General features: G+C 34.8%; 1 protein-coding gene across 1 annotated transcript in view; it reads left to right on the top strand.

The window, feature by feature from the left end:
• Positions 1–3,998, top strand: part of YWHAE (tyrosine 3-monooxygenase/tryptophan 5-monooxygenase activation protein epsilon) — a 44,289-nt gene extending 40,291 nt beyond the window's left edge. Inside the window, exon 6 of the mRNA XM_081218479.1 lies at positions 3,037–3,998. Within this exon, the coding sequence (XP_081074605.1) occupies positions 3,037–3,089 (53 nt within the window). The 3' untranslated portion in view covers positions 3,090–3,998. The remainder of the gene's footprint in view (positions 1–3,036) is intronic.
• The last annotated feature ends 9,129 nt before the right edge of the window (positions 3,999–13,127 follow it).

Here is a 13,127-nt window from a genome sequence, read left to right as displayed (position 1 = left end):
AAGCATGTGGAGAGTTTGGTAAGCGGTATTGACCTATAAGTAAGCTCTATACCCCTTTGACCTCTGGGGATGTTTTTTTGAGGGTGAAAAGTAACAAAAAGAAGGTGACTTTGAAAAGCAATTTTTTTTAGACATTTGATGCCAGCTCTTATAACTAAGTTGCTAGATTACAAAAAGCCTATATTTTTCATTATCACTCATAACCAAGAATTGATTGAGGGTAGACTGTATGTCACTCTATTTTTATACAGAACCAAAGATGCTTTCTCTTGGTTATTGAGCATTGTTTTATGAAATGGATCATTTAAAAATAGCGTATCTTTAGATTTGTTGTGTTTTCATAGTTGGGAAGGTTCTTTGTACAAATTGTTTTATTACATTTTAGGGTAGATTTCTCTTTAATCCTAAAACACTGAAAAATCTAGTGAAATTCAGTTGCATCCATTCCTTTTCACTTTGTAAATTGACCAGTTAATTAAATTTGGTCGAAACAGACTGATTTTCATTTAAGAGGTTTGTCGCAAAATATTTGGAATTATGAAGCAGTTTAATGTGAAAAATTCAAGTGGTCTATCTTGAAATTTTAGCAATATTAACAAGCTATCTGAATTTACAAATTGTTGTCGGTACTAGGAAATTATTTTCCAGTTTTGATAAAAGGTAGAGTATTACATGTTAAATTAAATTGGTTTTGTGATTTAGAATCAATGCTGAATGTAGAAGAATTTTGGTCATGAAATTGGTCAGGATGTTACTTGCATTTATTTCAAGGATTATTTAGATGGTTTTCTCCTTTTTTACTTTAAATATGAAAAATGGTGTAAAAAACCTTTTGAATTGAGGGTTTCTAAAGGAAGAAGTATATATTGTTCACAAGCCTTTACTTACACGTTTATATGTTTTTAACTGCAGAGTATGTTAATGTCTGTCTGGGTCTGTTGAAACATAATTCTTTAAAGGGAGCACCACTTTTTCTCATCAAGTGATTTCAGTCCTTTTCTCTTAACCTGTGGTCAGAGGACTGTTAAATACACAATTCCATAGAGAGGAAGTGTGTTCTCTCTGCCCGTTCCCCTCCTCCCCCCCAAATCTAGAAACTGGGCAAAGAAATATGTATCTGAAGAACCCTTTTTGCCCCCCTTCTGTATACCTTTTAAGAGGATATTATTTCATCCTCTTAAAAAGGAACAGATTATTTCTTAGAGTGAAGTTCATACAAAGTAAAAAGATCAAAATCTGACTCCCCTAAATCATTGATGTTTTCCTTTGTCCTGCTCTTGGTTTATTTTTCTTGTAATGTTGCTTTCATATGATTGTTCTCCCTCCCTTTCTCCTTGCAATATAGATTCCTAAAGGAAAATCCAACTCTTCCTTTCCTAAAAACTCTACTTTGTAAGTCATTATCATGGCACAGTGAATTCTGCTTTTAGTTTTGGTTCTTCACTAATCATGCCTGCATATCATCATCTTGTCGCTTAAAAAACTGCCTGTTCTACATTCCAGGATGTGAAACCTTCTAAGACATTTATGATCTGCTACCCCTGTCTACCTCTGTTTGGGTGTGACTTATGTGACAGTATTTTTATGCCAAAGTTACTTGGAACTTTTGGCAAATCTAATGGTTGCTTATGAGTAAATTAGAGTGTGCTCTGTTGTTGTATGTTAACCATATTTTGGCAGCGTATGGCTGTTAAAAATGAGAGTGAACGTTCCTATCATTTCCTAAGTTTGAATACATTATTGTTCTCCGGGGAAACAGTTGGGCGGACCATCATTTCTTCCCGCAGTAAATAGTTACTTTTGTCTTTCCTTGCACGTCTTTTTCTAAATGTGAGTCAAAAATCTTTATGTACATTAAGTACTTTTAGAGTTAAACAATCAATGTCAAATATTTTCATCACAAAAGAAATGTTAAAATGACTGAAACTATCTTTACTTAACCCTTATTGCCATGACAGCATTTATTGTATCAAGGTCTTTAAGACTGTTTAAAAGCATTCCTCAGAGTTTTGCCTTATGTCTGTAGGCAGCCGGTCTTAGTGTCATTTGTCCATTCTAATTAAGTAATTTAACAAGCACTATGAATGGATGGGTTGTCTGAACTATCATACCATGATTGTTGGGTTAGTTAATTGATTTTCATTTATTTTGATCAGACTAGTAACTACATAAGAATTACAAGTGGCTTGTTAAAGAAGAAGAATGTAACTTTTACCTGTTTATTTTTTGGCAAAAGCCTGCATGCTTCCTTATTATGGCTGACTTATTTACTGCTTATTAATAGGTAGATGATTCTCTGGTAAATAGGCTGGCTTTCTGTTGCATGTCATAGTGCAGTTGAAACTCCTCAGGCTAATCATCGTGTTCAAAGGGAAAAGAAAAGTGGCATGAGAGAACTGGTCCAAATGCCCTTCTTTAATAACCTCAGTGGTCTGGTTTACTTTGAGCATGCTCTTCCACTCTGGAGTGAGAAATTGTGATTATGGTTTGGTGTGACTGTCCAGGATACAAAATGTGTAAAATATTCGTTTACAAAAGCAGAATCCTCCCTCTAAAACTATAGAACTCCTTTGAAGAATTTTACTGCTCAATTCTCTTATTGAAACATTTCTAATAATGGGACCTGCAGAAGAATAAGATTTTGCAAAAAATTATAAAGTACTCTTGGTTCTTGAAGAGGTGAGGTTATTGAGAAAGAGTATTTTGACTCAAGATGTACATGAAAGCTTGAAAATCATTTTAACAATATGGTTACCTGGCTGTCTACCTAAGAGCTTTTTTAGCATAAAAACACTGACTTTTACTATGCATCCGTTTTTGTTTTTTTTTTTCATCCTGTTGATCATTCAGGACCTTGATCCAGCAGCACCTCTTGGCTTAGGCATCTCAGGTGTCAAGGTAGAAATCCTTTGCCTGTCTGTGTTTAAACCAATTGTAGCAAATATAAGGAGTCTTTATGCTTGGAATGATACCCTTGTGACCACAACAGCCTAGTTTAGTCATTATGAAATAATTAACTGTCATTCTTCTTTGCAGGTGAAGAGCAGAATAAAGAAGCGCTGCAGGATGTGGAAGATGAAAATCAGTGAGACATAAAAGCCAACAAGAGAAACCATCTCTGACCACCCCACACCTTCCCATCCCACCCCTCTTGGAAATTCCCCCATTGTCACTGAGAACCACCAAATCTGACTTTTACATTTGGTCTCAGAATTTAGGTTCCTGCCCTGTTGGTTTTTGTTTTTGTTTTTGTTTTTTAAAAAACAGTTTTCAAAAGTTCTTAAAGGCAAGAGTGAATTTCTGTGGATTTTACTGGTCCCAGCTTTTAGGTTCTTTAAGACACTAACAGGACTGCATAGAGGCTTTTTCAGCATTACTGTATTGTCTCCTGCCAGATGTGGCAAGGTCACCATTAGAAATGGAAATTACATTCGAAAGCCATTAGACTTTTAGGTGATGCAAGCATCTAAGAGAAAGGTTAATCACACTATAGAGGTGTATGTGGTATCATTTTCCCTTTTTCTAATTGTTTAAATTGAACTTTATACCAATGTTTAAAATTAATTGGATGTTAGCTTGAGGTGGTTAAAGGTTGTTTGGGGAGTTTGTTCTAATGGTTTTGCTGTAAAAAGTGTTTCAAACTCTGCTGAAATGTTGCTGAAAAGCATGGTGCTGGTAACAGTTCAACAATCCGTGGCTGCTCATTCTTGCCTACTTTACTCTCCCTCTGAAGCAGGTTAGCATTGAAGGTGGTAATGGAAAAGCCTGCATGCGTGTTCAATTCTTTGTTTCTTCTCCTTCCCTCTCCCCCTGGGCCCCGCCCCTCCCCTCCTTCGCTCGCTCAACCTCTTTTGTTCAGTATGTGTAACTTGAAGCTAATTTGTACTACTGGATATCTGACTGGAGCCACAGATACAGAATCTGTATTGTTCTTACTGAAACACAGCATGGATTAACATTAAACTTAAATAAAACAAACCTAAATTAAAAATGCCAAACATCATTGCGCCTCCATCCTTTATCCTTCTAAAATAAAATCTCTAGTCCGAACATATTGATTATATTGTTTGCCTGAATGTGAAAAAGATCTCATTTATTTTTTTCCTTCCGTAAATCACTTGTCTGTTTCCCAAAAATGATGTATATTTCTGGGGGGAAAAATACCTGTAACCTGGTTGTGAAGAACAAGTATAAGTAGTGCAAGTATCCTGTCTTCTAAACCAGATAACAACACGATGTTTATTTTAATCATTAAAGTGCCAGTGTGTATTTATAATACAAGGTGTAATTGTGGATCATCTAGCATGGAATTTTTGGGGTTGTGCAACCAAAGGCTGAATATGTGAATGTGTCAGAATAATCCTTCTTAGGCTGAGGGAAAAATCCCCCCCACCCCAATCAGTGACAGGAGCAGAGAAGAATGATTAAATTCATTCTCAGTATATGTGTACACATGGTAAAACAATAGTATGGTAGTCCCCTTTATTAGAAACACTCAATGTAAGAATATCTTCCAGAGATCATATACATCAGTGCATATAGATAGTATAGATCATTGTCAGGCATTGAGATCTGTCTCATTCAAATGACTGCCTCACGTTGATGTACTCCTGATTTTTGGGGAAAAAAAACAGTTGACTACTTTTGGACATTCAGATTATTTCCAGCCTTGCTGTTGTAAATGGTGCTGCAGTAAATGCATGTGTATCTGTATGATACTTTTCTAGATTTCCTGTGTTAGAAAACACATACTTTTCAATTGGTAAATACTATCTCCCTCCAAGAATTGTTCAACATTATAGCCCCATCAAACAATGTATGAGACTACTAGCTTCACCACACTTGACTTGTTGCCAAATGAGATGTTGACACCAAAAGTATACCTTCGTAGTAAATACTTGGGAAATAAGTAGATTAGTACTAGTACTAGTACTAGTACTAGTAGTTCTTATTAAAATAAGTGTATGTAGAATAAACAATGTTTTAGTGAATTGCTTTTCTGTCAGATGATTGGAGACGATTGTATATAAATTGTACTCTTTGGAGCTACCTCCAAGAGATAATCAGATTTGTTTTTTTCCAGCAGTAATGTTGCCAAGTGTTGTCTGCTGCATCTCAGTCCAAAACTAGAGGAATTTGTTAAGCTCTATCACAGATTTTTAAAGAAACTGCTAATAGGATTCAGGGTTTTGCAGGCCGCTCCCACACTAAACACTAATGTGTGAATGCCTGGACTTGGAACAGTTTGAATGAACAAACACATAGGTAATCTTTTTACAAAATAGTCTGGTTTGTGGAGGTGATTCTGCCAAGTTGGGTTGTCACATGAATTTGTTTAGTGAAAGAGTTCCTTAGTTGACTATGTAGACTTCTATTTGTATCCAGCAAATTCAGGATGCCATGAGCATTTTCAGTGGTGTGGCAATCTTGGTATGGAGAAAAAAGGACTTGCCATCCAAAGAAACTAATGAAGGCACATAGGAAGGACAGTGGTGATTAGTACAGGTCTTTAGAAAGATCCCTATCAAAGATTGGAAGACAGCGAGCGAAGACTGCAGAAAGGTGACAGCCCTGTGAGGACAGTGTTATTTTACTTCCTGTATCTGTTGTCTGGGAGGTGGAGTGTGTTTTTCAGCTCCTGGTTTAGTCATCTGTGAGGATCAGTTGATTTTGATAGAAACTTGAGTTACCATTACAACTTGAATGCAGTTGTTTTGATTTTTTGGTAATTGCTTTGAAAAAAAGTTTTAAACCCAAAGGTTTTCTAGAATGTTAGGAGCAGCAATAAATGGGTTTATACCCATACTTGGGTTCTGTGACGGGTGGCCAGAAAGGAAGATCTCCAAAATTATATTTTGCTGCTTTCTAGGAAGACAATTTGTTAGATCATAGTCAGGGCGTGTTGATGGAATAATACAAACAGTGACTTCTGCTCCAGACGAATGCCACTTGAGAGTTTTACAAAACAAAATCCCATATTAGTTGCTCTACTATTGATCCTAGGACAGTAGAAGAGTGATCATGCTGAAAAAATTGCAGAAAGATGAATCTTGCTTTGTTTTGAAATTTTTAACAAGTTCACAGGGATCCCTGGTAAAATTCTGGGATGCTTCATTAAAGGAATTGTTTTTCTTTCTTTGATTTGGATTTAAAGTTTTATTTTCCCCCTCGAAATTTTTTAAAAAATTGAGGTATAGTTGATTTGCAATGTTAATGAGTTTCAGGAGTACAACAGTTTTTAAAAGTTATACTCCATTTATAGTTAAAATGTTGGCTATATGTATAGTTTACCTCTTAATTCCCTGTGTCATGCCCCTCCCCCTTTCCTCTGCCTACTGAAAAGGAATTGCGAGCTTTTAGAGGAAGTGGTGATACTGGATCCAATCCAATTCAGCAAAATTAAACCATCCAACAAGACATATCTCTCATTTCTTTGAGTTCCCAGACTTGTGATTGTTATTGACAACTAATAGCTAACATTGAGTATCAGCTGTGTACCAGGCACTGTGCTTATTAGGCAGTGTCTAGCACATAGGTACTCGATAATTAGGTAAGTTTTCCATCTGTGTTTTTTAAATAGGAAAACTGGGATGGGAGAAGTTGAGGTACTTGTCCAAAGCCACAAAGCTAGTGTATTCAAACAGGATTCACAGTTGGATTTGTATAACTGAAGAGCCCATGCTCTTAACCATTAAGCATTCTCTTTCTTTTAGGCTGTTAGTGTTTTATTGAAATATATTTCCCCTACCCTAAAGTGATCATCTAAAAAATATATTTTAACATTTCTGAGATCAGTTTATGGTTTACAATTGATATATGCCTTTTTGAAAAGCTATAGTAGACACATTAAGCTGTAGTATAAATCATATTAGAATTGAGGAAATAGAATATAAATGATAAATATATTTAGGGTTCTTCAGTGGCTGCCGTCTAAAAAGAGGATTACTGCCTAGATTAATTTTTTTGGCAATTTCTTAGTCTGTAGCTTAATTTAGAAATTTAAAAATTAGTGTTTTTTTTAACAGGTGGAGCAATTCTTCCAATTTAAAACAGTTTAGCTTGGACAAGTAGAGCCATAATCCAAATAGATAACCAGTGATTATGGATTGCCAAGTTGCTGCAGTGCTGTGACTGAGTTTTCCAGATAACCTAAGTCTTATTGTTCTTAAAAAGTTCATTGGGTTTTGGACATTTGTTTCTCACATAATTGATGTTAAGAATGTGTACTTGCACAACCCATGCGGTATGAGTCATGTCCGGAAGCTTTCTTCCTCTGTCTAAAGCTATCGTTGACCATTTTTTTCAGTTGTGCTGAAAAGTCTTGGAACTCATGCTTCCATCCCATATTGCTTGTTTCTGAGTCTTCCATGAAGACCCTTTTCCATTTAGAATTCTGGAGCTATAGGGTTGTGGTAGGGCTTATTTCAGCACCTAAGGCTTCTTTCCCATTAATTAGTGGTACATTTGTAGCGTTAACAGGCCACAATAACTGCTGAACTCCCTCAGAATTTGCTTTCAGCAGAGTTCAAGTAATAAACGTTTAAAAACTTTTTTCTTCACTTAACCTCATTCGTCATGAAGGATATGTAAGCGAAAACGAGATGCTAATTTCACCTTGTTTAAGATTATAATTATAGTTAGCAGTGATTAGATTTATAGAATACTTTGTTGTGGTGAGGATGTAGAGAATACATAAGACTATTGTTGGTATTTTTTTTAAGTAAAGTTTTTATTCAAGTATAAAAAATACATCAAAGGTGTACGTCTTAGAATTTTTACAAAGGGAACACACCATTTAACCACCACTCATATCAGGAAATAGGACAGGACCAACATCATAGAGCACTCCATGCCCTCTTCATTAATTTACCCCCTTTTACCCCTACAACTGGAACCAGTATCTTGATGTTGCCATTGATTAATTTTGCTTAGTTTTTGAACTTGGTGTAAATGGCATATATACATAAATGGCTTGTTGTTTGTTTCCTCTTAACATTAGGTTTGTGGGATTAGTCTGTATTATTGCCTGTAATAATAGTGTATTTTTATGGCTATGTAGTATTCTGTTGCATTAGTATACCATGGATGGACACTGGATTATTTTCAGTTTTTGGATATTACAAATAATGTTGCTGTGGCCATTGTTTTACATGTCTTTTGGTATATACATGTATGAATTAATGTTGCATGTATATCTAAGAATGGAATTGCTCGGTCATAGGGAACACGTGTTCAGCTTAGTAGATACTGCAAAACAGTTTTCCAAAGTGGCGGTACTGTTTCACAGTCCTCCCAGCAGTGTATTAGAATCCCAGTGGCTGTACATCCTCACTAGCATTTGGTGTGGTCACTGTTTTTTGTTGTAGCCTTCTGGTGGGTGTGTACTGATACCTCATTCTGGATTTAATTTGTGTTTTTCTGATGACTAATGAGACTGAGTACTTTTTAATATGTTTATGGACATTTGGATATCTTTTGCCTGTTTTTCTGTAGGTTGTCATTTTCTTATTGATTTGTAGGACGTCTTAATATATTTAAGAATAGAGTGTGTCTTTGTAGTTATTGCAGTTATCTTCTCCCATTCTGTGTCCTGCTTTTTTATTATCTTAATGATGTCTTTTGATGAGCAGGAGTTCTTAATTTTAATATAGTCCAGTATATCTGTACTTTCCTTTAAGGTAAGTGCTTTATGTATGCTATTTAAGAAATATTTGTCTACCCCAAGATTGTTCATCTTTTGTTTTTCTAGAAGCATTGTTGGACCTATCATATCTAGATCTAGAATCATCTAGAATCTATTTTGTGCATGGTAATAGGGAGACGTTAAAAATAACACTTTTCCATATGGATATTCAGTGGACCCAGCAACATTTATTGTTCCATTGGTCTATTTGTCCTAGTGCCAGTGCAACACTGTAGGAATAAAATAATTCAATATTCAATATCTGGTAATGTAAGTCCTCCAGTTTTTTTGTTGTTCACGATTGTACTGATTATTCTTGGCTCTTTGCATTTCCATATACACCTTAGAATCAGCTTGTTAATTTCAATAATAGAACAGCAACAACAAAAACCTGCTGGGATTTTGATTAGGATTTTACTGAATCTATAAATAAATTTTGGAGAATGAACACAGTATTTACACAATTATGTTCTTTTAATCCATGAACATAGTATTCTTCCATTTATTTAGATCTTTAATTTTTTCCAATAATGTTTTTTCTTTTTTTGTGTGTGTGTGGCCGTGCTGTGTGGCTTGCGGGATCTTAGTTCCCCGACCAGGGCTCCAACCCAGGCCGCAGCAGTGAAAGCACCGAATCCTAACCATTGGACCACCAGGGAATTCCTGTGTTTTGTGGTTTTCTATGTAGAGGTCTGGTGCTTTTTATTGGACAAATTTCTAGGTATTTGATTTTTTGTGTGTGTTATTTTAAATAGTATTTTTTTTCATTTTCTGGTTGTTGCTACTTATAGTAATACTCTATTGACCTTGTTTTCCATGACCTTGCTAAATTAACTTATTAATTCTAACAGTTCTATGTAGATCCTGAGACAGGACAATATAAATGAAAGTTTTAAATGAATGCACCCTTTGCTTGTGTGTGTATGCTTACAAATAAATGTAAAATATGTTCACTTTGACATTATAATAGCAAATTAGAAATAACCTAAATGCCCATCAATTTTGGTTCACCCTTACTATGTATACTATGTTGCTGTTTTAAAAAAATGAGGCTAAAACATTTCTGCTAATGTTGTAAGTTGTTTGCATACAATGTTAGATGAGAATAGTAAGATACATAACATGCATAATCTTAATATGTATAAAACAGGACAATATTCTGTATGTGTATTAGCCTGTCTTTAGGAAATTTCTGAAAGATACAACTTCTTTTCATAAAACAGTTTTATTTGACTTAAAAAGTCATGTATGTAAACTATACAGTTTGAGAAGTTTTGGGATATGTATGCACTTGTAAAACCATCATCATCATCAAGATAGTCAATATAGCCTTCAACCTCAAAAGTTTCCTTGTTGTACTTTGTAATTTCCTCCCTCCTGTTTCCCCTTTCTTTCATCCCCAACCAACCAATCTGCTTTTTGTTATTTTACATTAGTTTGCATTTTCTAGAGTTTTATATAAATGGAATCATATAATTCATGTACTCTTTTTTTAGCGGGGAGGTGGTCTGGCTTCTTTCAGCTTAATTGTTTTGAGATTCATCCATGTTGCATGTGTCAGTAGTTTATTCCTCTTATTGCTGGGAAGTATTCCACTGTTAGGACATACCACGGTTTGTTTATTCACCTATTGATGGACATTTGGGTTGTTTCCAGCTTTTGTCTGTTACTAATAAAGCTGCTATGAATGTGACAAGTCTTTATGTGGGCATACATTTCCTTTTTTTTGTGCATAAATAGGAGTGGAATGGTTGGATAGTATGGTAGGTGGGTATTTAGCTTCTTAAGAAACTGCCAAACTGTTTTACAAAATGATTGTACCATTTTACATTTCCACCAGCAGTGTCTGAAATCTCCTGTTCCTCCACACCCTCTGCAGCACTTGGTATAGTTAGTCTTTTTGCAAGTCCAATGCACTATCCATTGTACTGTAGAGCTGGCTTAGTCTTTTTAATTTTTCCATTCTAGTAGGTGTTTTTTTTATTTGTATTTTCCTAATGACTAATGATGTTGAGCATTTTTTTATGTGCGTATCTGCCATCTGTATATTTTCTTTAGTGAGGTGTCTATTCTAATAACAGTATTGAGTCTTCTGATCCATGAATAAGGTATATCTCTCTAATAGTTTAGGCCTTTTAAAATTCCAGCAGTGTTTTATACTGTTCAGTGTACAGGTCTTTCACTTCTTTTGTCATATTTGTCCCTAAGTATTTCATAATTTTTAATGTTTTTGTATGCTTTTTAAAATTCAGTTTTTGATTGCTCATTGCTAGTGTATAGAAATAACATTGATATTTGTGTATTGATCTCGTACCCTGAAACCTTGCTAAACTCATTTAGTTTTAGTAGTAGTGTTTTGTTGTTTTTGTAGATCTCATCAGATTTTCTTCATAGACAATTATATTTTCTGTTAATATAAAGTTTTAACTTCTTTTCTTCTCCTGCTCTTATTTGTTTATCTTGCCCAATTGCACTGGCTGGAACCTCCAGCACAATGTTATATAGAAATGGTAAGAGCAGACATCATATTTGTATTGTTGCTGATCTTACGGAGAAAAACATTCTTTCACCATTAAATATGATGTTAGCTGTAAGTTTTTCATAGATGTTCTTTATTAGGTTGAGGAGTTCATTTCTGTTCCTCGTTTGCTGAGAGTTTTTATCAGGAATGGATGGATGTTGGATTTGTCAGATGCCTTTTCTTCATTTATTGAGAAGAGCATGTGTGTTTCCTTTTTTAGTTTAATATAATGAATTATAATGCATATAATGAATTACAATGATTGCTTTTTAAATACTAAACCAACCCTGCATTCCTGGTATAAACCCCAGTTGTTATATATTGTCCTTTAAAAATATTTTTGGATTTGCATTGCTAAAATTTTGTTTAAATTTTTTTTTTTTTCATTTATGTTCATGAGCCTGAAAGTTCTGGAGTGATGAAATGTAAATAGCACCAAAAGTTTTTCTTCTGTGGAATTAAGGACAAAATAGAAGAGATGGATGGTCCTAATAGATCTTCAAGAAGGAATGGAAGAACACTTGAAATGGTAATATGAAGGTAAGTTATAAGAGACTTATTTCTCAGTTTCTTTGAAAATCTTACAAGTGTTTAAAGCAAAAATTATAACTATATTGGGGGATTATGTAGGCACATCATACATATGGTAACTATAGCATTAAGAGGTAGCCAAGGGATGGTAAATGGATACATTTTATTGTAAATTCCTTATATTTTACTTGAAGTGATACAATATGAATTCTCAGAAGACCTTGAGAGGTTGAGAATATATATGGTAATACTTAGGGCAAGCACTATATAGAAATAATGCAAAGAGGTATAGCTAAAAGTCAGTAGATAACAAAGATGGAATTCTAAAAATTATTTAATCCAAAAGAAAGCAGGAGAGGACAAGAGCAGTTGTGCTCCCAAGTCTTCTCTCAGGGAGAGGTTGAAAGCTCAGTAAGACTTAATTTTGAGATTTGGGAACTTCTATTAGGTGTTTTTTTTTTTTTTTTTTTTTAATGGCTGGAAAATTCTCAGCAGTGTTGACATTTGGAAATGAATCTTCTGAGGAATTCACAGAATTGTTCTGCAGATTATACTATGTTGTGCTTGAAATGTTAAAGTCAGCTTTTAAAAATATGCCTAATAATTTTCTCATTTAAAAGTCTCTTTGCTGACTGAACTGACATTTCGGCTGCCACCCATTGCTAGTGAGGCAATTTGCAATTTGATTTCAGTTGGGTAGCTGCCTGATAAAAATTAATAGTCTTCAGAGGAACATAACAATCTAGAGTCCCATTCTTTACAATAGCATGGATACAATCCAAAACTACTCAGCACATGAAGAAACAGGTAAACGTGACCCATACTCAAGAGAGGATCAATGGAGATTATCCCTGAGAAAACCCAGATAAGTAAATTAGCAAAGTCTTACTGTTATTCTTCCACCATAGCAGATAAGAATTTTAAAGCTTCTCGTGTAACTGTTCAAGGATGAAAGGGAAAATATGTTTGTGCAAATTAAAAGAGGAAATTTCAGTAGAAATACTGTAATTATAATAAAGAACCAAGTGGACGTTTTGGAACTATAAAAAATACAATGCCTTGGGAAAAAATAAGAGTTAAAAGGGAATTCCCTGGTGGTCCAGTAGTTAGGAAACAGCGCTTCCACTGCCTGGGGCCCAGGTTCAATCCCTGGTCAGGGAACTAAGATCCCACAAGCACAGTGCAGCCAAAAAAAAAAAAAGTTAAAAAATACAATATCTGAAATAAAAATTCACTGGATGGGCTTCACAGTAGAATAAGGAAAATAACAGAAGGATTCGTGAGCCTGAAGTTAACTCAATAGAAAGCAAAAGATTAAAAAAGAGTACAGCCTCAGGGGAACCTGTGAGATAGTATACACATCAAAAGGTCTAGCATATGTGTAGATGTAGT

This window comes from Mesoplodon bidens (assembly GCF_964165515.1).
Source record: "Mesoplodon bidens genome assembly, chromosome: 19".
Lineage (NCBI taxonomy): Eukaryota > Metazoa > Chordata > Mammalia > Artiodactyla > Ziphiidae > Mesoplodon > Mesoplodon bidens.
Note: the sequence above shows the minus strand (reverse complement) of the source record. Positions and strands in the feature narration are given on the sequence as shown.